Source organism: Rhinoraja longicauda, chromosome 5 (genome assembly GCF_053455715.1).
Source record: "Rhinoraja longicauda isolate Sanriku21f chromosome 5, sRhiLon1.1, whole genome shotgun sequence".
Classification (NCBI taxonomy): Eukaryota; Metazoa; Chordata; class Chondrichthyes; order Rajiformes; family Arhynchobatidae; genus Rhinoraja; species Rhinoraja longicauda.
The window spans coordinates 79,282,049-79,306,491 of record NC_135957.1 but is presented as its reverse complement, the minus strand read 5'-3'; the positions used below and the strand labels follow the sequence as shown (position 1 = coordinate 79,306,491).

General features: G+C 42.1%; 1 protein-coding gene across 3 annotated transcripts in view; it reads left to right on the top strand.

Moving 5' to 3' along the window:
- Nucleotides 1–24,443, top strand: part of ascc3 (activating signal cointegrator 1 complex subunit 3) — a 328,254-nt gene that overhangs the window by 26,685 nt on the left and 277,126 nt on the right. For all 3 annotated transcript variants that reach the window (XR_013547292.1, XM_078399847.1, XM_078399848.1), the window contains exons 8-10: nt 3,934–4,059; nt 12,873–13,073; nt 15,189–15,329. Coding sequence is in view for 2 of the 3 variants with exons in the window: in XM_078399847.1 (XP_078255973.1) it covers nt 3,934–4,059; nt 12,873–13,073; nt 15,189–15,329 (468 nt within the window). In the remaining variant the exon portion in view is untranslated. The remainder of the gene's footprint in view (nt 1–3,933; nt 4,060–12,872; nt 13,074–15,188; nt 15,330–24,443) is intronic.

Below are 24,443 nucleotides of genomic sequence, written 5' to 3'. Positions count from 1 at the left end.
TCTGCCTTGAATACATTCAATAACTTTGGCCTACAACTTTCTATGGTGAATAGTACCTAAAATTCATGATCCTCTGAGATAAAAAATTGTTCCCCATCTTGTTAAATGGGTTGCTGCTTACTCTGAAATTACTTTACTTTAGAGATGCAGAATGGAAACAGGCCCTTTGGCCCACCGAGTGCGTGCCAACCAGCGATTACTCTGTACGCAAGCACACTAGGGGCAATATATATTTTACAGGAAGCAATTAACCTACAACTCAAACAAAACCCATGCGGTCACAGGGAGAATGTACCAATTCTGTATAGACTGCACCAGTAGTCAGGATCTAACCCGGGTTTGTGGCACTGTAAGGCAGCAACTGTACCTTTGCTCCTCTGTGCCGCCCTGACCCACTGTTATAGATTTAGACAATAGACAATAGGTGCAGGAGTAAGCTATTTGGCCCTTCGAGCCAGCACACCCATTCAATATGATCATGGCTAATCATTCTCAATCAGTACCCGGTTCCTGCCTTCTCCTCATACCCCCTGACTCTGCTATCCTTAAGAGCACTATCTAGCTCTCTCTTGAATGCATTCAGAGAATTGGCCTCTACTGCCTTCTGAGGCAGTGAATTCCACAGATTTACAACTCTCTGACTGAAAAAGTTTTTCCTCATCTCCGTTCTAAATGGTCTACCCCTTATTCTTAAACTGTGGCCCCTGGTTATGGACTCCCCCAACATTGGGAACATGTTTCCTGCCTCTAATGTGTCCAGCCCCTTAATAATCTTATATGTTTCGATAAGATCCCCTCTCATCCTTCTAAATTCCAGTGTATACAAGCCTAGCCGCTCCAATCTTTCAACATATGACAGTCCCGCCATTCCGGGAATTAACCTAGTAAATCTACGTTGCATGCCCTCAATAGCAAGAATATCCTTCCTCAAATTTGGAGACGTAAACTGCACACAGTACTCCAGGTGCGGTCTCAATAGGGCCCTATACAAGTGCAGAAGGACCTCTTTGCTCCTATACTCAACTCCTCTTGTTATGAAGGCCAACATTCCATTGGCTTTCTTCACTGGCTGCTGTACCTGCATGCTTCCTTTCTAGCATGTAGTGAAAATATTCTCTCAGCCTTTACCTTGTCAAATGCTCTCTGTACCTTATGTTCCAATTAGACCACTCCCAATTTTTCGAAGCTGCAATGTGTGCACAGATTTGCTCGTGAGACAACCTTTTCATCATAGGAATCGATCTATTGCGTCTCCTTTGATCTATCTCCACAGTAAATATAACCCTTCTTAAAAAGGAGAATATAATTGAATTTAGCACTCCATATATGGACTCAGCAATGTACGCAAAAAGCACGGAACAGCATCAAACACTATTTAGGGCCTTTCCTTACTTCTCAAATTTGCCTGCCTCCCAAAATTCTTATATCTGCTTCTCGTCATTTTGTCAATATGCAACTTATGACTTTGATCCACATTAGATCCAATCTTGGTGCTGACTGTGGTCAAGCAAGGCTGGGTTATCCCCTCAACATTTTTCTCATTACTTCGCGACACAATCCTGCACCTCACCTGCAACAAGGTTCTAGCTGGAGTGGAGCTAATCTTCAGGACAAATTGGAAAACTGCTCGACCCACGTCACCTCTGTTGCAGAGCCCGGGGCACTCAGATCTGGTTCATCGAACCACAGTCTGCTGGTGATGTTTGCACATGTTACAAGGTCAAGTTCCTAGCTGTTGTTGACTCATTCACAAAAGTGTACAATAGACAATAGACAATAGGTGCAGGAGTAGGCCATTCAGCCCTTCGAGCCAGCACCGCCATTCAATGCGATCATGGCTGATCACTCTCAATCAGTACCCCGTTCCTGCCTTCTCCCCATACCCCCTCACTCCGCTATCCTTAAGAGCTCTATCCAGCTCTCTCTTGAAAGCATCCAACGAACTGGCCTCCACTGCCTTCTGAGGCAGAGAATTCCACACCTTCACCACTCTCTGACTGAAAAAGTTCTTCCTCATCTCCGTTCTAAATGGCCTACCCCTTATTCTTAAACTGTGGCCCCTTGTTCTGGACTCCCCCAACATTGGGAACATGTTTCCTGCCTCTAATGTGTCGAATCCCCTAATTATCTTATATGTTTCAATAAGATCCCCCCTCATCCTTCTAAATTCCAGTGTATACAAGCCCAATCGCTCCAGCCTTTCAACATACGACAGTCCCGCCATTCCGGGAATTAACCTAGTGAACCTACGCTACAGGACAATGAATCTTGTATTTCTGCTGAACGAAGATCCTATACCAATCATATCTCTTGCTGCACAACACTGGCCTCACAATTAAAGGTAAAGGATAATATCCTGGAACACACATATTAATTTTATTGTGTTAGGAGCCACCTTGAATGAAGGGAAACATGATGAAGGTATTCACTATTCACTAGCCTTTGTCCTGCTGAGGAAAAAAAGTGTTTTACGGTCAACAACTTAAACTCAGCGCAATGCTCAGGGAAACTATTCCTCTCGGCTTCTGAGGACTTCCTACAGGTGGAACCTTGGTCAGGTATCAACGGGGCGCAAGAAACTGGAGATGTTGGAATCTTGAGCAAAACACAAAATGCTGGAGGAACTCGGCGGGTCAGACAATGTCTGTGGAGGGAATGGGCTGGCGGTGTTTCTAGTTGGGACCCTTGTTCAGATCATCAGTTTTGTCTGTCAAATCTTCTTAAAATATTGGCAACACAAAAGAACCAAAGTCACAATCCTCAGATCAACTTCTCAGCAATTACACTCAGCTGGGCCCCTGAGCAATCCATGTTGTTCATATACTTGACACCCATCTCATGAATCAGCCAGTACCATGAGCTCTGTCACTCTTCTCTATGCCAGTGAGACCTGTACTGTCTACAGCAGACATGCCAAACAGCTCAACCACTTTCACTTGAGCTGCCTACGCAGACTCCTTCACATCAGGTGGCAGGACAAAATTCCCGACACAGGTCTTGGAACGGGCTGGAATCCCCAGCGTCCACACCCTCCTACGGAAAGCCCAAGCCAGATGGGCAGGCCATGTCGTCAGAATGCCCGAGAGTCGACTGCCAAAACAGCTTCTGTATGGAGAACTGTGTCAGGGCAAGCGCTCAGTAGGAGGACAGAAGAAACGGTTTAAGGACTGCCTCAAAGTGTCCCTCAAAGACTTGGACATCAACCTCAGCACTTGGGAGTCTCTTGCTCTGGACCGTCCAACCTGGCGTAGCAAGCTCACCACAGGAGCCCGTGCAGCAGAGAACAGACGCACTGCAGAGGCCCAGAGGAAACGCACCGTGCGCAAGGCCCGGGCTACCTCCACTTCCACTGCAGCACCCATCCACTTGTGTCCTACATGTGGGCGTGCCTTCCGGGCCCGGATTGGTCTCACCAGTCACTTCCGGACCCACAGTCACCAATCCTCCAACTGAAAGTGAAGTCATGGTCATCTTCGAACCCGAAGGACGAACAACAACGACAACAACAACAACATCAAAGACTATCAAGTTGTCAGAAGAATCCCTTCAAGGTTCTTCTCAGATCTTCGAGGAAAAAGTATTATATCGCCTCCTGTAGAGATGATATTGAGAACCTTGAGTGCCTTTATCAGGAGTATCCATGAACCGATTGAAATCCCCACCTCCTGAAATACTCGACAGTATACCCTGCCTTATTTTCACTTCAACTGTCTATGCAGTTTTATGCTATAGAAGGTATCAGTGATTTCATTTTGCACTGATTATTAATTATTGTTTTAATTTTATATTTGTGGTCCGCGAAAATGAAGTATATTCGATGTTTGTATTGTATAGTTTTCGGCAGTATTTGGGTATTCTATGTATCTGATACTTCCATGAATCCATTTTGGGTTGTTCAAATGCTAATGTGCTATGCACTTTAATGTTGTACAGATGTTTCTTCCAGAAGGCATTGAGCGTGAAAATAACAAAGTCTACGAACAAGTGGCTATTCCTGCTACACAACCCATGCCAATTGGTATTGAGGAGAAACTGATTGAAATCAGGAATTTAGATGAGGTGATAATTACATTGATCTATATTTCAAACAATACACTATGATATTTTACAAAATGAATATGCTTTAACATTGTTGAAATAACAGTACCACTTTTGCTTCAAATGGACATTTTGGTATATGTTCTGGCACTAGTGCTTTTCTTAGCCATTTAAATCTAGTGCATGGGGAGATCTTTAACTCCTTCCATTGGTATCAATTCAATTTTATTCCAGCCATTAGATTGATTAAGAAATAAACATTTGCTGGAAATATTCAGCAAATTTGGTTGCTTCGGTGGGGAATGGTTCAGATCAATGATCTTTTGTCTGAACTGGGACTAGCTAGAAATAAACAAATGGGCACAAGTTGGGCACCATATCTGAGGAAGGATGTGCTGGGTCTGGAGAGGGTCCGGAGGAGGTTTACAAGAATAATCCCAGGAATGAGCCGGTTAACATGATGAGCGTTTGACGGCACTAGGCCTGTACTTGCTGGAGTTTAGAAGAATGAGGGGGGACCTCATTGAAACATATCGGATAGTGAAAGGCTTGGATAGATTGGATGTGGAGAGGATGTTTCCACTAGTGGGAGAGTCTAGGACAAGAGGTCATAGCCTCAGAATTAAAGGACAGTCTTTTAGGAAGGAAATTAGGAGGAATTTCTTTTGTCAGAGGGTGGGGAATCTGTGGAGTTCTTTGCAACAGAAGGGTGTGGGGGCAAGTGAGTGGATATATTTAAGGCAGAGATAGATACATTCTTGATTAGTACAGATGTCAGAGGTTATGGGTAGAAGGCAGGAGAAGGGGGGTTACTAGTGAGAAATAGATCAGGCATGATTGAATGGCGGAGTAGACTTGATGGGCCGAATGGCCTAATTCTGCTCCTATCACTTAAGATCTTATGAACAAAGTTTTAACTTGCAGAAATAAAATTGGGTGGAATGGAGAGAACAGAAAAGAATGTCTGAATTGAGACCACAGGAGATTGAATGATACAAAGTCTGGTGGTACTGGATGAAAACTAGTGGTAAAATGTCTGGAGGAATTGTAGATCGGAGGAGACAAATGAAATGCTGTATATCAGAAGCTAGAGGAATAAATAACACTCTTGAAAATGTGAATCTATATTTTTGGTTCATTATGGCTGGGTCAAATTTTTAGTGTGCTCTGTTTAAGGGCTCTAGGAATCTCTACTTCAGTGGACTACTGTGCTACAGTAATATGGATAACAACTTTCTCAACAATAAACCTTTAAGGGGCTGTCCCTCTAGGCGATTTTAAGGCGACTGCCGGCGACTAGGCTGTCGTGTCGCGGGCATGATCGTGAGTAGTCTTCCAATAATCGTAGTGGATCTCAGAGCGTCGCTGAGAAATCATCCGGTTTGAAATTTCTCAGCGACAGCTGGCTTGTCGGCAGTGATTGTTGCTTATTGCGGGCGCTGTCGCATGCTGTCCCCAGGTTTGTTAGGTTCTCTTAGATGCAGTTAGAAGCACATAATATTAAAATTAGTAAAGCCATTTCCAAATACCATAAAATGCTTGTGTTTAACCAATTTATTTACCGTCAGAACATTTGACAGGTAGATTAGAGGCGACAGTTTGGCGGTCAGGTAAGCGTGGGAATTTTCACGATGTTTATGGCTATCAGCCATTACATTTAAAGTGGGCTACCAACCCAGATATGCAACCCAGAAACCAGATATGCATCTCCCGTACATTTTCAAAGAATGCTCACACACTTTTCACAAAAATCTACTTAACCACTTAAAAAAAAAATAATAATAATACTGCTATTAGTAAACTGGAAGTAAACCCAGTTTTATGCCTTGTTACAGTGAAGCTTGGTTTTTAAGTAACCCATACAAGATGTTATAGTTCAAAACTCTCAAGTACTTACCAACTTGTCAGTGATTTCAGCGAAAATTAGGACACCGGAGAAGCATTGACAGCGTGGGAATTTTGCGATGTTTCCGAAGACGGTGTAATCTCGACCTGACTCGGCATTGTCGTGGTCATTGTCGTCGGGAAAATAAAATTTCGGCGATCTGCTACGACTTTGACATTCGCCGGCAGTCGTCAAAAAAATCGCCTAAGTGGGACAGGCCCTTTAGTCTTACGAGCAGCTCCCACATTGTGTGAAAGAACAAAAAAAATGTCTCTTGCTGCTCAGCCAATTTTCCATTTGGGTTAGTAATTTGCTTTAAAAATGTCAATTTTGTTTACTCTGAAGTCCACATATATGTCACAAATTTATTCCATGGTTTTGCTCCAAAAAATATTGGGTTCATCATCTATTATTTATAAATCCATTCTGGCTAAGGCTTATCAACGGGAAAAAAACCTATGATGTTCGTTTACTTTACTCTTTAAGGCTCTGGTGATCTACTGACATGGGTCCCTGGTTTCATTTTCTCACTTTTCTTAAATTGTGGGATGGTGTGTACAGCCATACAACATGACTTTTTCTTTACCAATACCAATGAGAGATTACGGTTAGGGCATGTGCAATACTCTCCTATGTTAATTACTTTGGGATATCCAGCATGCTATCGCAGGGGATCCAGGGAGACCAGTTGATGCCGAGTTGGGTTGAAGGGTGGCGACAGAATGTTGGGTGTAGGTTGTTTTTCAGATTGAAATGTAGGTTGGGTGTAGGTTGTTTTCCTGTAACAAGTGAAATGCCTCAGGGATTGATGCTCACTCGGTCTATTGTTGTTCCTTACTTATTTGATCATAGAAACGTAGTAAATAGGTGCAGGAGCAGGCCATTCGGCCCTTCAAGCCAGCATCGCCATTCAATTTGATCATGGGTGATCATCCAGAATCAGTACCCCGTTCCTGCTTTCTTCCTATATCCTTGATTCCGTTAGCCCTAAGAGCCACATCCAATTCTGTCTTGAATACGTCCAGTGAACTGACCTCCACTGCCTTCTGTGGCAGAGAATTCGACAGATTCACAACTCTCTGGGTGAAAAAGATTTTCATCATCTCAGTCCTAAATGGCCTACCCCTTATTCTTAAACTGTGACTTCTGGTTCTGGACTCCCCCAACATCGGGAACATTTTCCTGCATCTAGCCTGTCCAATCCCTTAATAATTTTACATGTTTCTATAAGATCCTCTCATCCTTCTAAATTCCAGTTAATATAAGCTCAGTCGATCCATTCTTTCATCACATGTCAGTCCTGCCATCCCGGGAATTAACCTGGTGAACCTACGCTGAACTCCCTCAATAGCAAGAATGTCCTTCCACAAACCAGAAGACCAAAACTAGAAGCAGTGGAGGCCAATTGTCTGGATGCTTTCAAGAGAGAGCTAGATAGAGCTCTTAAAGATAGCAGAGTCAAGGGATATGGGGAGAAGGCAAGAACGGGGTACTGATTGTGAATGATCAGCCATAATCACATTGAATGGCTGTGCTGGCTCAAAGGGCCGAATGGTCTACTCCTGCACCTATTGTCTATTGTCTATTAAAACTGCACACAATACTCCAAGTGTGGTCTCTCCAGGGCCCTGTACCTCCTTGTTCCTATACTCAAATCCTATCGCTATGAAGGCCAACGGGCATTTGTATTCTTCACTGCCTGCTGTACCTCTATGCTTACTTTCAGTGACTGATGTACAAGGACACCCATGTCTCATTGCACCTCTCCTTTTCCTAATCTGACACCATTCTGAAGAAGGGTCTCGACCTGAAACGTCACCCATTCCTCCACAGATGCTGCCTGTCCCAATTAGTTACTCCAGCTTTTTGTGTCTTATCTCCGGTTTAAACCAACATCTGCAGTTCCTTCTTACACCATTCAGATAATAATCTGCCTTGTTCTTGCCACCAAAGTGGATAACCTCACATTTGTCCACGTTATACTGCATCTGCCATGCATCTGCCCACTCACCCAACCTATCCAAGTCATAGCATCCTCATCGCAGCTCACACTGCCACCCAGCTTTGTGTCATCCGCAAACTTGGAGATTTAACAGCACGATTTGGATGTGAAAGTTGGTGGCATGTTTGGTAAGTTTGCGAATGACACTAAAATCCAACTATAGTGGACAGTGAAAAAGTTTATACATGATTATAACGGGATCTTGATCAATTGGGCCAATGGGTGCGGAATGCCAAACCGAGTTTGATTCAGGTAAACGCGAGGTGTTGCATTGTGGCAAGACAATCCAGGGCAGGACTTGCACAATAAGGCCCGTGGAATGTTCTAGAACCAAGTGATGCAAGTACTTAGATGCTTGAAAGTGATGACACAGCTGGACAGGATGGTGATGATGATGTTCGATATGCTTGCCTTCATCAGAATTGTTATGTCATATCACAGTTGTACAAGGCCACATTTTGAATACTGTACAGTTCTGGTTACCCTGCTACAGAAGAATTTAAATGGAACTAAAAATGATGCAAGAAGATTTACAAGGATGTTACCTGGTCTGGAAGATTTGTGTAATAAGAAAAGGCTGGATAGGCTGGGTGTTTTTTTCCCTGGAAATTAAGAGGCTGATGTTGCAGAGTTTTATAAAATGACGGCATAGATAACGTGAATAGCCACAGTCTTTTCCCCAGGGTGGAGTCTAAAATTAGTGGGCACAGGCGTAAGGTGGAAAGAATTAAAAAGAACCTGAGGAACATCTTTTTCCACACAGAAGACATTGTGTATATTGAACAAGCAGCCAGAGGAAGTGGTAGAGGCAGGTACAATTAGAATATTTAAAAAACACGTGCATACATGACTAGGAATCGTTTTGAGGAATATTAGCTAGGAACAAGCTCAGTTAGAAAGCTTTATTGACATAGATGAATTGGGTCAAAGGGCCTGTTTATTCTATGACTCTATCCTTTTTGATTGCTATAAATTTAATTTAGTTTTGAGATACAGTGCAGAAACAGGCTCGCCGGCCTGCCAAGACTGCGCCGACCAGTGATCCCTATACATTACCACTACCCTACACACTAGAGACAATCACAATTTTTTTTTTAACCAAAGCCAATTAACCTACCAAGCCTGTACATCTTTGGAGTGGGAGAAAACCGGAGCACCCAACGAAAACAGGGAGAATGTATAAATTCTTTACAGACGGCACAAGTAATCCGGATCGAACCCGGGTCTCTGGCGCTGTAAGGTAACAACTCTGCGTCACCCTGCTGCAAAATAGTACAACTTATCTAACATTCCCTTTTTATATTCAGTATCACAGCTATCAGTAATGACAACTATCAATTTTCAAGGAGTACATGTTGCTCCTAACTATCCTCTTCTTCCTAATTCATTTTCTTCTACCTTCTCTCTTTCCTTCTAAAACACTATTTTCTGGTGAAAGAGCTTTGTTCTTTGAACAGGTTGTTCTAATCTGAGTCATTTTAGCATTAACAAATTTGCTTAGTTTACCATTGGCAACTGCTGTCAGATCATTGAGTTCCCGATCATAAGAAACTTTTAGTTTTGAAAAGTTCATGATAGTGTGGCACTTCCCCTGTACCTGGACAGGGAAGACAGATTTTTGTAAGCTATTTTCTCTCTTCCCCCCTCAAGATGCATTCCATTGAGCTTAGATGCCTTACTTATTTTATGCAGAGCCAGCCTGTTTGTTCTCATTAATTTTCACCATTTCCATCCACTTCATCATTTTCTGCCTCACCTTTCTTGTCTAGGGTTCTCTGATTTGCTTTTCTCCATCTTTTCCCTTGTGAAACATGCCCAGCCTGTGCTTGAAACCTCTCTTTATCAATAGCCACCCATTGTTCTACCACAGTTTCGCCTGTCAAGTATTGTTCATTATACTTTACTCAGACTACATCCACTTTATCCACATTACTGAAGTGGAATTATATCATGATTGCATGTCTCAGTGGGATTGGAGTACTCACATTTTTGATATGCAAAATTACAAGAAAAAATAAAATACACATTCCAAAAGGATGCCATTTAAGTTTCAGAAAATGCTGTTAGGTATTGGTGAAACCTAAATATTGTTTTGTGATTTTAATTACGGATCCATTCTTCTAAACTACTTGAAACACTGTCCTAATACACTGACACATTGACTTTAGACTTTAGAGATACAGTGCAGAAACAGGCCCTTTGGCCCATTGAGTCAGAGCTAACCAGCAATCACCCTGCATTCTCATCCTATCCTACACACTAGGGACAATTTTTGCAACTTACCAAAACCAATTGGCCGACAAACTTGTACGTCTTCGTAGTGTGAGAGGAAACCAGAGCTCCCGGAGAAAACCCACACAGTCACAGGGAGAACATACAAATTTGTACAGACAGCACCTGTAGTCGGGATCAAACCCGGGTCTCTAGCAGGTGTAAGGCAACAGCTCTAACGTTGCGCCACTGTGCTGCCCTATTGCATGGGTCAGCAGTAACAGTGACTTTTAGGGACATTACACATCAAAAATATCATGTAATCATGTGGAATATCTCAAAATTGGGTTTATTTTAGTATATACTGGAGAGTAATCCTAAGAGAACTCTAAGATTTTGGGGACAAGAGAGCATTCCAGAGTAATAAAGTATTTGGGAAGAAGTATTTGGGAAGAACGTACATGAGTCTGAAAACTGTAACATTCAGGTTCAGGAACAGCTTCTTCCCCGGGTGGGGGGAGAGCGCATTAGTTAAAGGTCCGGGGGGGGGAGCGCATTAGTTAAAGGTCCGGGTGGAGGGGGGGGGGGGGTGGGGTGGTGGCATTGGCCCTTGGGTATTTTCACATTATCAAATCTGGCCCTCTTTGGAAAAAGTTTGGACACCACTGACCTAGAGTGAACTTGAGGACATAGGCACCTGGTATAAAATGGAATTGATACAAAGGGAATGAATTGTAACACAAATGGTGCTCAAGAGGATAGAAAATCAACACAGTCCAATGTGATGCATATAGCCCTTTACACAGTGGTAGGTTGTCGCTTCTACTTTGTAGTTTTGGCTTTGGACAATTGAATGCTTCTGAAGTGCACATTGTAATGTAAAATTGCTGTCACTTTGCACTCCTGATATATAAAGGTTGACAAGTTTCAATAGCTGCAAAATTTGGCTGAGTTCAATTTTTGCTTCAGAAATGTTTCTCTACAAGATATTGAAGAATCATGTTCTGACTGAACTACTAGCTTAATTAGCATTACATAACCTATATGGTTATTACATAACCTCAAGCCTGAATGTTTAAAGATCAATTAAGAATAAAAATAATGAATATATTCATCTTCAAATATATAAAATATGGCTGAAATGGAAAATATGTGCCATCTATATCTTTGGAACATCTATATTACAAGAACACCTATGTCCGACTCCTATTTTTTTGATCATAGGTCTGCCTTCAACACCATAATCCCATTCATACTCCTTTCCAAATTGCTGGAACTTGGAATCTGCACACCACTCTGCCATTGGATTCTTGACCCATGGACCACAATTGGTGACAAAACATCCTGCATAATAATTCTCAACACCAGTGCCATGCAAGGATACATTCTCGCCTCTTACTATGCTCCCTTTACACTCACGACTCTCCGGCCCAATTCTGGTCTAACCCCAGCTACATACTTGCAGATGACACCACAGTAGTGGGCAGGATCTCAAAGATAGGACAGTGCAGGAAGACAGTACAGATATGGACCAGATGCGGGCAATGGGACTAGCTTAGATGCAGCATCTTGGTCAGCATGGACGAGTTGGTCTGAGGAACTGTGCTGTATGACTGTGAGTCACTTGGCAGGAATTAAGCTAGAAATTATGTGGGAAGAGTCAGCCTCGATGACGTACTGTTCACGTGTAACTTTGCTACTTTTAGATAGTTGTTGGTGCGCTTGCAATATATTTCTTGCTTGCTTTCATAAGCTGTCTTCTTTATTTTTTATCTTTTTTCTCACCTTTGCTGGTTTTTAAAACTTAATTATGTAAACTCAAAATCTATGTTTATTTAAAGATATCACAATAGTTTGCTTCAAATCATAAAATATGAAATGAACAAAATACTTGCCTAGGTTGCAGAATCTCTGTTTCAGAGCAAAATCTTTGCTTATATTATATTACCATGTAATGTTGGAAGCCCTCGACACATTTTTTGTGTTTGCCAGTTTTTCTATTTATGTTATAAACATATTATGCAAAATGGTGGGCCACATACCCTTAATTTTCTCTCGTTTAGCATTGTTTAATTTGAACTGTTAATACAACTTTTTAAACACAAAACATCTTGTGCTGCTTTATTTAAATTGCTTTCTTTGTGCTATCGAGTAATTAACATTTATTTGAATGAATATAATTGTGTATCCACCTTGTGAGAACAATATGCCTCTACTATTAATTTTCCTGTAAATTCCAAAACAAATTTCTAGCTAATGTGAGCAGATGTATTTCACAATAACCTACAATTCAATTTATAAATTCTCAACGCATAATGGGGAATCAATAATGGGTTAGAATGTTTATCTTTTTTGTTTTGCAGTGAAGGATAATACAATAGACAATAGGTGCAGGATTAGGCCATTCGGCCCTTCAATGTGATCATGGCTGATCATTCTCAATCAGTACCCCGATCCTGCCTTTTCCCCATACCCCCTGACTCTGCTATCCTTATGAGCTCTATCTAGCTCTCTCTTGAAAGGACTGTTGGAGCAAGACTTCTGTATTATTATACTCCATCTCTTAATAAAGCCTCACGGTTTGTTTGGCTTCACAATTACATGCTTTACGTGTAATCTTGCTTTGAGTCTTACATTCAAAGGCACCCGTATTCCTCTTACACAGCATTCTGAGATTTCGTGGTCTGTTAAATTGCAGTTTTTGTTTAAAAGTAATTTTCATGCATTAACTTTCAGATTGGTCAGATGGCTTTCAAAGGGATGAAGCAACTGAACCGTATCCAGTCAATAGCATTTGAGACAGCTTACAACACCAATGAGAACATGCTGATCTGTGCCCCCACTGGAGCTGGGAAAACAAACATCGCTATGCTTACTGTTCTGCATGAAATTCGCCAGAACATTCGACAAGGAGTAATCAGAAAGGAGGAGTTCAAGGTACAAATTTAATTAAGTTTAATCTGGGGATAAAAAGCATTAAAAATATAATTAATGGTCCAGAATTCCTTTAGAGTTCTGCCCCCCCCCCCCCTCCCCCACTTGTCCATCCTCCATTACTGGAAGTGGACTTTTCATGGGTACATTGATTCCTGAGGCCAATTTCGGTCTGATCGGTGACTGTCCAGTTGAAAATATCTTAGGAATACCTGGTAGCTGGTGAAATCATCTTCCTAGGCTGAACCAACTATTAAAGCACTCAAGGAACTGGAATATTTATTAATATCCACTAATGTTCATGAGGTTTTAAAAAAACAATAAATTCTATTAAACATTTAAAAAATGCAAAATATTAGAAGTATTTATAAGCAATTAAAAATATTCAAATTAACTCAGTTCCAAAATGTGGTAAATTACCTGAAACCTGCTATACTTCCTCCTGACTACAAAAATAAAAGGTATAACATGCTGATTTCCCAATAAAACCGATGGGAAATTGCAAGAAGTTGGCACCACCACTGAACTCCATGAGGAATCTGAAGATGGGGTCTATTTGGCACAAAGCGGATAGAATCTCTCGGCAGGTTCATTGGTGGCACAAGAGACTACTGATGTTGGAATCATGTGCTAAAAACAAAGTGCTGGAGGCCAGGCAGCATCTCTGGAGGAAAAGGATAGGTGATGTTTTTGTGCGGGGTCTGTCACACTGATGAGGTAGGAGTGAGAAAGCTGGAAAAGAAGAGTGGGGGGAGGGGCAAATAAAAAGTCGATATAGGCGACGGGGAGTGATTGGCAGATGGGTGGAGATAGAGGCTGGAGGTGAAATGAGACAAAAGATTGTCAGATCAGGAAATAAGAGGAGGAATGATATGTAAAAGGATACAGGTGGAAAGAGACATCAGGGAGGGGAAAGGGGACCCAAAGTAGGGAAGGGTGGGAGACGAGGGGTACAAGGAGGAGAAAGGACCAGAGTGACATCGGTAGTGGGAGAAACGTGTGCACACTGGGGATGTGGTAAGGGGAGAAAGGGGTTGCTCCTGGCGTGGTCTTTGCTGCATTGGCGAATCCAAGTGAAGACTAGATGATCATTTCACTGAATACTTCTGCTCTGTCTACCAAGGCCCATTGGAGCTCCCACTAGCCATTAATTTAAAATGTTAAGCAATTTAACTCCTCTTCCCACTTTTATACCAATCTTTCTGTCTATGACCTCCTCCATTGCCGGAGAGAGGCCACACGCAAACTGAAAGAACATTACCTTCGTCCACTTGGGTAGCTTACAACCTAAAGGTATGAATGTTGGAAAAAAATAAACTAAAAAATAATAGCATCTGCAATTTCTCATATTTCCAGTATGAACACTGAAATCTCCATTTTCAAGTCAGACCCATTGACTCCACCATTCACTCTTTCTGACCCCTAACCTCATGCACACACATTTCTCCCACCATCCCATCACCTTGTTCCTTTTCTTTCCTCCTTCTGGTCATCTCCCTTCATCTCTATTCCAAGCCCCCCATTTCCCTTTTATCCCCCTTTCTTTCCCCTGTTCCCCCTTCCTCTTCCACCCATATCTCTCCTGCCTTTACATTTCACCCCCCTCCCCACCCTAGCCATCAGTCTGAAAGAGTGTCCCAAACTAAAACCTCGTCTGTCCTTTTCCTCCATAAATGCTGCCTGACCGACTGAGACCCTCCAGCACCTTGTTTTTTGTTCTGGAAGTTCATTGTTTGTCAGCAGTCCAGAATTTCCTAATAGTTATATCAGGAGATTCAACAATTACGGGCATTTACTGGCATTTCAAGGAAAAATCTGGGATACTGTCTCAAATCTAATTAGGTGTGTTCCAGCTCTGGCATTTGTGTTTATAAATAAAGTCATTGCATCTTGTCAATAGGTTGCGAAATGGTTAAATACTTGATTCAGAATTGAAGTCAATTTCCAAATTAATATGCAAATAAATGTATGGCTGTTTATATAGTTGTATTATGGACCAAGGTCCACACATAAGTCTTCATTTCTTTTAGCTTGCCTGAAGAATAAAGTGCAGTTTGTGTAGGTTTTATGAGCCGGTAATTTTGTATTGTTTAATACATTTATCAACCTTTATCCTAGATTGTATATGTAGCTCCAATGAAGGCCTTAGCTGCTGAGATGACAAATTACTTCAGCAAGCGTCTCGAGCCACTGGGTATCCTGGTGAAGGAGCTGACTGGGGACATGCAGTTGACCAAAGGAGAAATTTTACGGACACAGGTATGTTCAAGAGTCCATTGCATTCACAGTTCACTTGGTGTAAAATCTTGGCGACATAAGAGACTATAGATGATGGAAAATGGAGTGGTCAACAATGTGCTAGAGCAGCTCAGCGGGTGAGGGTGGAAAGGAATGTAGATGTACAATTGTGATCTCAATTTGGATAAAATTGCTTTTAATTCTAAAGCGAATAGGCATGGATTTCATAATATTTATCTAATACAAGACTGTGTGAGAAATGTAAAAAAGGAAACAAAACACAAAGTGCTGGAGGAACTCAGTAGGTCAGGTGGCATCTGTGAAGGTCAGGTGACCTTTCTGGTCAGGGCCTATCTTCATTCTGTAACTGATAACTTCATTTATCTTGTATATTGCCAGATATGATTATGGTTTATAATTTAGTTTAAATTTTGATGTGTGCTGCATAATTTAATGTCTTGCAACATTCTGAGGAAAATGTGTTCTTTAGTTCATCTTAATAGCCTCGACTTCAAAAAAATCCTTTGAAGTCTCAATGGTTTTGTTCCAGTTACACCAAAACCACGGAGGGCTAATTTATGCTCAATTTACATTTGATCAAGTGTTGAGGTAGTTGAAAATCTAACCAGTACTGTGAAAATAATGAAATACATTTGAATGAATCTCGTTAATTACATAAGATGGCAAATTATTCGATGAGTTGATGTAATTTCAGGTCGATTCTTTAGATTGTGTATGTGCAGAAAATTTTAGACCAGTTTAGTAAATTGCTTTGATTGCTGAAAGATCATACGATCATAAGTGATAGGAGCAGAATGAGGCCATTTGGCCCATCAAGCCTACTCCCCCAATCTCCGAAAGAGATTGAAGGTAGACACAAAATGCTGGAGTAACTCAGCGGGTCAGGCAGCATCTCTGGAGAGAAGGAATGGGTGATGTTTCAGGTCGATACCCTTCTTCAGACTGATGTCAGAGGAGGAGGCGGGACGAAGATAGGATGTAGTTGGAGATAGGAAGACTAGTGGGAGAACTTGGAAGGTGGAGGGGATAGAGAGGGGAAGCAGGGACTACCTGAAGTGGGAGAAGTCAATGTTCATACCGCTGGGGTGTAAACTTCCACAGTGAAATATGAGATGCTGTTCCTCCAATTTGCGCTGGGCCTCACTCTGACTATGGAGGAGGCCCAGGACAGAAAGGTCGGATTGGGAATGGGAGGGGGAGTTGAGGTGCTAAGCCACCAGGAGATCAGGTTGGTTGAGACGGACTGAACGGAGGTGTTCAACGAAACAATCGCCGCGCCTGCGCTTGGTCTCGCCGATGTAGAGATTGTATCTGCTGCAGAAAAGAAGAGTGAGAAGGGCCACACAAAATGCAGAAAATGGGTCTTGACAATGTGGATATTGGGATGATGTTTTCTTTATAAACTGCTTGAAATAGGAGACACCTTATTTTATAATGGAGATAACGTAAATCACATTTGTCTTTTACTAGGCCATATCTGTTTAGGGTCTGAATGGTATCAGACTATTTAAAAGTAAATGCATCTTAAGTCGCATCTTCATACCTTTGATGTGAAGAAATGGCTCAAGAATTCTTAAACCATTATTTTAGTACACCATCAAAGATTATTGTGGAAAGTAAAAACTTAGCTTAGGATGTAACATATTGGCATGTTGGCTTGTTAACAAGACATTGAATAGATATCTATGGGTCCATGAAGTAATGAGTGCCAGAGAGTTGAAAGAGGAGCAAAGCACACAGCCTTGAGGCGTACCTGTGTTGATGGTCAGTGAGGAGAAGGAGATGTTACTGATTAGAACTAATTGAAGTCTGCCGAGGAGGAGCTCAAGGATCCAGTTGCAAACATGGGCACAGAGGCCCAGGTCTTGGAGCTTGGTGATGAGAGTATCGAGGATAATAATGTTGAATGTCGACCTGTAGTCGATGAACAGTAGTCTGATGTATAAGAAAATAACTGCAGATGCTGGTACAAATCGATTTATTCACAAAATGCTGGAGTAACTCAGCAGGTCAGGCAGCATCTCGGGAGAGAAGGAATGGGTGACGTTTCGGGTCGAGACCCTTCTTCAGACTGATGTCGGGAGTGGGACAAAGGAAGGATATAGGTGGAGACAGGAAGATAGAGGGAGATCTGGGAAGGAGGAGGGGAAGGGAGGGACAGAGGAGCTATCTGAAGTTGGAGAAGTCGACGTTCATACCACCGGGCCGCAAACTGCCCAGGCAAAATATGAGGTGCTGCTCCTCCAATTTCCGGCGGGCCTCACTATGGCACTGGAGGAGGCCCATGATAGAGAGGTCAGACTGGGAATGGGAGGGGGAGTTAAAGTGCTGGGCCACCGGGAGATCAGTTGCGTTAATGCGGACCGAGCGCAGGTGTTCAGCGAAGCGATCGCCGAGCCTGCGCTTGGTTTCGCCGATATAGATAAGTTGACATCTAGAGCAGCGGATGCAATAGATGAGGTTGGAGGAGGTGCAGGTGAACCTCTGTCTCACCTGGAAAGACTGTTTGGGTCCTTTGATGGAGTTGAGGGGGGAGGTAAAGGGACAGGTGTTGCATCTCGTGCGGTTGCAAGGGAAAGTGCCCGGGGTTAGGGTGGTTTGGGTAGGAAGGGACGAGTGGACCAGGGAGTTGCGGAGGGAACGGTCTCTGCGGAACGCAGAGAGGGGAGGGGATGGGAAGATATGGCCAGTGGTGGGGTCCTGTTGTAGGTGACGGAAATGTTGGTGGATGATATGTTGGATCCGCTGGCTGGTGGGGTGGAAGGTGAGAACGAGGGGGATCCTGTCCTTGTTGCGAGTGGGGGGATGGGGAGCAAGAGCGGAGCTGTGGGATGTAGAAGAGACCCTAGTGAGAGCCTCGTCTATAATGGAGGAGGAGAAGCCCCGTTTTCTGAAAAACGAGGACATCTCGGAAGCCCTAGTCTGAAACACCTCATCCCGGGCGCAGATGCGGCATAGACAGAGGAATTGGGAGTAGGGAATAGACTTTTTGCAGGGGACCGGGTGGGAAGAAGTGTAGTCCAGATAGTTGTGCGAGTCGGTGGGCTTGTAATAAATGTCCGTCACTAGTTTTTCTCCTGTGATGGAGATGGTGAGGTCCAGAAACGGGAGGGAGATGTCAGAGATAGTCCAGGTATATTTAAGGGCAGGATGGAAATTGGAGGTGAAGTGTATGAAGTCAGTGAGTTCTGCATGGGTGCAAGAGGTAGCACCAATGCAGTCGTCGATGTAGCGGAGGTAGTCTGATGTATGTGTTCCTGTTAGCAGATGGCCCTGAGGAGAGTGGAGAGTCGGTGAAATATTATATGCTGTTGACCTGTTGTTGGGATAGTTGCCGCAGGAGACAACCGTGGCATATTCATTCAAATATTCAATTCCGAGTGGATTTATAACCACTCCTCTGCCAGCACTGCGTATTCCTCTTCGCCGGTGCTGTGCTCTTCCATTTGTTCTTTCAATCACTTTTTTTGCATGAAAACGAATCTGTGCAACACAAGAAAAAAATCAGTGTGAACATAATGGGATGCAAACTTCTGGAGTGAAAGAAAATGATCGGTCTTCAAATGTTGAATGTGTGTTATTTTGGTTCTGACTTAACAATTGTGATTCATTGGAGACACAACGAACTGCAGATACTGGTATCCTGTACAGAACATAGAGTTCTAGAATAGCTCAGTGGGTCAGGCAGCATCTCTGGAGGAAATGGACCAGCCCCCGTGTAAAAATACTGGTCCAGCACAACTTCTTTAAATAGGCATGTGAATTTTAGCGTTTCCGCAGATTTCCGCGTTTTATTAATCCATTTTCCACTTTTTTGCATGATTTGCACATTTTTCACTTTGCCAAAATCGCGTTCACCAACGGAGAAATCGGATCGGAAAAAAGAAAGAAAAAAATAGAAAATAAACAATGTATAGACTTGTAATGACCGTTTTCTTATGACTTTCTCTTGCAATGAATAACCTATCATATGCACTAGACAAAGCACGTGTAAAGCTGCTGGTAAACGAGTCTAGTCGTACATTTGCTCTAGACTTGGTGAGCGTGCGCTTCATGAAAAAGTATTGCTTTCCGCATTGCAGCCCCATATTCATTTTGTGCTGTAAATTATGATTCAGAAGTATTGAAGACTCGTGCGCGAGACTATCTAATCATGCACTCGATCGGTGCGGGCGTGTATGCTGGTGTGGTTACGAGTGTGTTTCGCCGCTTGTATCATGCATCAACGTCTTCGCAACGCGGCATCTGTAATGCAGCCTTCGCATGCAGAGTTTAGCGAATTTTCTCCTGTGTCTTTGTGCGTGCTTGCTTTGCTTAGTTTCTTGAAAGAAAGTCCTGATAGATTATGGCTGCCAGTGATCGTAATTTTGGAGAGAGAGGCTCAAGTTTGGACAAGGAATCAATCGATGCAGACAGAAGTGACCCACTCGTGAAAAACATTGCAAAACCTTTTGCAATTACCTGGGCTAGTTACCAATGTGTTTGCTAATGAAGACCAGGTCACAGAATATGAACAGGAGGTTTGCAAGTTCCAACTTCAAACGCGCCTCATTCCAAAGGAGGAAGTTAGGGCAGATACATTCTGGGCAAATATTAGTAAAATGAGGGACTATCCTAACCTCAGCAAGATGGCACTGTCTTTACTTTCCTGTTTCCATGGCCCAGAAGTTGTAAGTTCATTTAGTATCATGGGAGGTATTTTGGACAAAACCAAAGGGCAGATGCATATCTCAACATTCCCATCCATACAAACCATCAAGTATCATCTGAAGAGTGAGAAAAAATACTGCCTGTCAGTACTTTGGGCGGAAAGATTTCTTGCATGACCCAGTAAATCAAAGGCTTTGTAGGAACATAAAACGGGCATACAAAGAATATCAAGCAGGGAAGGAAAAGAAAAACGCTGTAGTGGGAGAAAAAAAGAAAAGTTGTTGGGATTACAAAGCCCCCAAATTCAGCCCCCACCTCCAAAGCCCAATCCAAGAAGGACTTGTTATCAGCAGCAGCCAAAGCAAAACACAAACACACCATGAAGGTAACAAAAAGGCATGGAGAAGGAAAAGAATAAATTGACAAATCACTGTAAGTATAAACATTTTCAAAGTCAATAAAAATAATAAAAATGTTATTGGTATACAGTGACATATTCACATTATTTTGTAATGTCCATTTTTACTTTGAAATGCACTTAAAAAAGCTTGAAATTGGTAATTTCTGTGTGTAAATTTTCAAAAGAAATTCCAATTGTTGACCCCAGCTGTACACCTCGCGCAAGCGCTCGGCTCTTCCTCTTTTTTTATTTTACCTCACTCGCATGCCTGTTTAAACTTGGCCCCTCTCACCTTAAAGGAATGCCCTCTTGTATTTGATTTTTCCAGCCTAGGAAAAAGATTCTGACTGTGATTATGGAATGTGGGACAAAATTATCTATCGTCGTCAATATTGTTAAACTTTTTACCTTTCAGATTTGTAATCTTTTGATGTTAAAAACTCTCACCTGTGAAAATAAACTTTTCAGGAAACTGTTTTGAATTTTTGTTTTAATTGGCAAACTGTAGTTTTAAACTAAGCAAAATAAATGAGTAATCTTATTAAATAAAATTGAAGTCTTTTTAAACTACCTTCCACAATGTTTTTATGATAAAGAGCATTTGTTCTACAACTAATGCTACCATCTTACACTGCCACATAGATTCTACAATCCATGCTAACCTTTCTATAGATTTAATGGTCACTTGTGCTTTTATCTTTATTAATTTCTGTGAATGTATGTCACCATTGTTTAATGGCTTGTTGTGGCAACAATTTGGAGAGTCTGCCAACTTTTACATTTCTATTTAAACAAATCTGTTCTTTACACGCATTTATTTGTTGATGAATTTTAAATTGGTCTTCGAAATAACACATAAGATTCATCTATCTTTAAAAAAAATGATGAGAATATTACTGGGTAAGACTTTGTTTCTCCCCCAGTCCTATGGTAATTGAATGCCTTCATCCCTAACCTAACTGTAATTTGCTGAATCATGCATTAAATTGCCAAATCATGAACAATAAAATCTCATTTGTGGCTTGAGTATTAGGCTTATTAAAAAACAGATGAAGTGCAATGAGGTGTGTGAATTTAAATGTGGGGTGAATTAATATGTCACAAGGGAACTTGCAAGCCAACCAGTTGCTTGCACTGCCCCAAGGACAGTGAACGATTGCTAATTGTCAGCACTAATTAACAATACCATTGGTATTGATTGAAACTGACAATGCTGCATCAACAAAAGAGTTGAGATCCAGTCCTGTGATCAGCATCAGCAGATTTATTTCACTATGAACTATTTGCAATTGAAACCCTGAAAAAATAAAGACCACACGATGTTTTTAAAGGAGATAGCAGAAAGTTCCATGAGCACTATTTTGAGATTGTACATGTGCATGTTGAGTAAGTGCTAGAAATATGATTCTTAGCTCGTGCTGAAATAGCAATGTCCGTTCATTGGTGAAATTAATTTTGAGGGAAACCATTTGGAAATCATAATAGAAGATGACAACATGGGAATTAATGAATATAGAAAATATAAAATAATAGTGTTTCTTGATGCATGGCATAAATTGTATAAAATAATATAAAAATCTAAGTTATCATTTAGTATGCCCACAGATGTCACTTGAGACCTATATCATTTGTCAGTTGATGTGTACATGTTTAGTTTAGAGATACAGCGTGGAAACGGGTCCTTTGGCCCACCGGGTCCGCACTGACCAGTACACTAGTTTTATCCTGCACACTAGGGACAATTAGAGAAGCTAATTAACGTCCAAACCTGCATGCCTTTGGAATGTGGGAGAAAGCTCACGTGGTCACAGGGAGAATGTTCAAACCCCTTACAGACAGCACCCGTAGTCAGGATCGAACCCGGGTCTCTCGTGCTGTAAGACAGCAACTCTAGCAATACGCCACTGTGCTGCCCCAAATGTTGCTGAATATTAAAAAAATTACATTTGTAATTGTAGTATTATGAATGTATGATTTAGGCACCCATTAAATAGAACATCAGTCCACCTGACCGAACGAAAATCTTGTAAATTTCCAGCATCTACAGTTTTATAGTTCAAACATCCTGTTGAACTTTGGTTAAATAAACAGTTTACATGAATTGTGTTGAAGAGTTTTCTATCATTGCACAACAATTGAAACCCCATTTCTAGTTGCCCCACATGTGGTGGAAACCAAAAGAATCTTTGTAAAATTCTTTAAGATAGTGTCAAGTAGCATTTAATGTTTATAGCTAATGCTGCAAGTCTGGTGCTTGGTATGCTAGATGCAGATACTATGGATCCTAATGGTCACGCATGAGGTGTGAATCCATACTGGGTTATCGGTGCTTTGTGGTAATTATTTTGTCAGCTGCCCTTGTGACGTTCCATTTTGTTGAAGTCAATTTTATTTAGCAATGGGTGGAAAGTATAATTCATTGGTGAAATTAACTTTGAGGGAAACCATTTGGAAATCATAATAGAAGATGACGACATGGGAATTAATTAAATAAAATGATAGTGTTTCTTGATGCATGGCATAAATTGTATAAAATAATCTAAAAAGCGAAGTTATCATTTAGTATGCCCACAGATGTCACTTGAGACCTATATCATTTGTCAGTTGATGTGTACATGTTTAGTTTAGAGATGCTGCGTAGAAACGGGTCCTTTGCCCCACTGGGTCCGCACTGACCAGTACACTAGTTTTATCCTACACACTGGGGACAATTTACAGAAGCCAATTAACGTCCAAAGCTGCATGTCTTTGGGATTTCGGAGGATTACGGAGAAAGCTCACGTGGTCACAGGGAGAATATAAAAAACTCCATACAGATAGCACCCCGTAGTCAGGATCGAACCCGGGTCTCTCGTGCTGTAAGACAGCAACTCTAGCACTGCGCCACTGTGCTGCCCTAAATGTTGCTGAATATTAAAAAAAATTACACTTGTAACTGTGGTATTATGAATGTACGATTTAGGCACCCATTAACTAGAACATCAGTCCACCTGACTGAACGAAAATCTTGTGAATTTCCAGCATCTACAGTTTTATAGTTCAAACATCCTGTTGAACTTTGGTTAAATAACCAGTTTGCATGAATTGTGTCGAAGAGTTTTCCATCATTGCAGAATTGAAACCCCATTTCTACTTGCCCCACATATGGCGGAAACCAAAAGAATCTTTGTAAGATTCTTTAAGATGGTGTCAAGTAGCATTTAACGTTTATAGCTAATGTTGCAAGTCTTGTGCTTGGTATGCTAGATGCAGATACTATGGATCCTAATGGTCACGCATGAGGTGTGAATCCATACTGGGTTATTGGTGCTTTGCGGTAATTAATTTGTCAGCTGCCCTTGTGAAGTTCCATTTTGTTGAAGTCAATTTTATTTAGCACTAGACCAAGTGGACCCGTTGGGCCCATTCCTCGCAGAGGGGGAACAGGGAAGGGGAGAGGGTGTCGTCATTGAGTGAGCCCTAGACTCAAAGCCTCTCCTGTATTGGTGTAGCACCCTCAACTCCCCCCCCCCCCCACTCAATCCCCCTTATCCTCCCCTCCTCCCCCCACTGACCCACTCCATCCAACTACCCCACCCCCACTTGTCCCTCCCCTGCCCCCACTCCCCAGCCCTGCCTCCACCCCCATTCCCCCCTCCCCACCCTTATTCCATTGCTGGGGTGGCAGGGGTCCCTCATAATCTTGCTTGCTCTTGATCTACACCTCCTGATGTATAGGTCCTGCAAGGGGGCGAGTGTAGTTCCCATGGTGCGTTCTGCCGAACGCACTACTCTCTGCAGAGCCTTCCTGTCCTGGGCAGAGCTGTTCCCAAACCAGACTGTGATGTTGCCGGACAGGATGCTCTCTACAGCCCCAGAGTAGAAGCGTTGAAGGATCCTCAGAGACACTCTGAATTTCCTCAGCTGTCTAAGGTGGTAAAGGTATGTAGATTAATTGGCTTGGTAAATGTAAAAATTGGCCCGAGTATGTGTAGGATAGTGTTAATATGCGGGGATCGCTGGTCGGCGCGGACCCAGTGGGCCGAAGGGCCTGTTTCTACCCTGTATCTCTAAACTAAACTAAA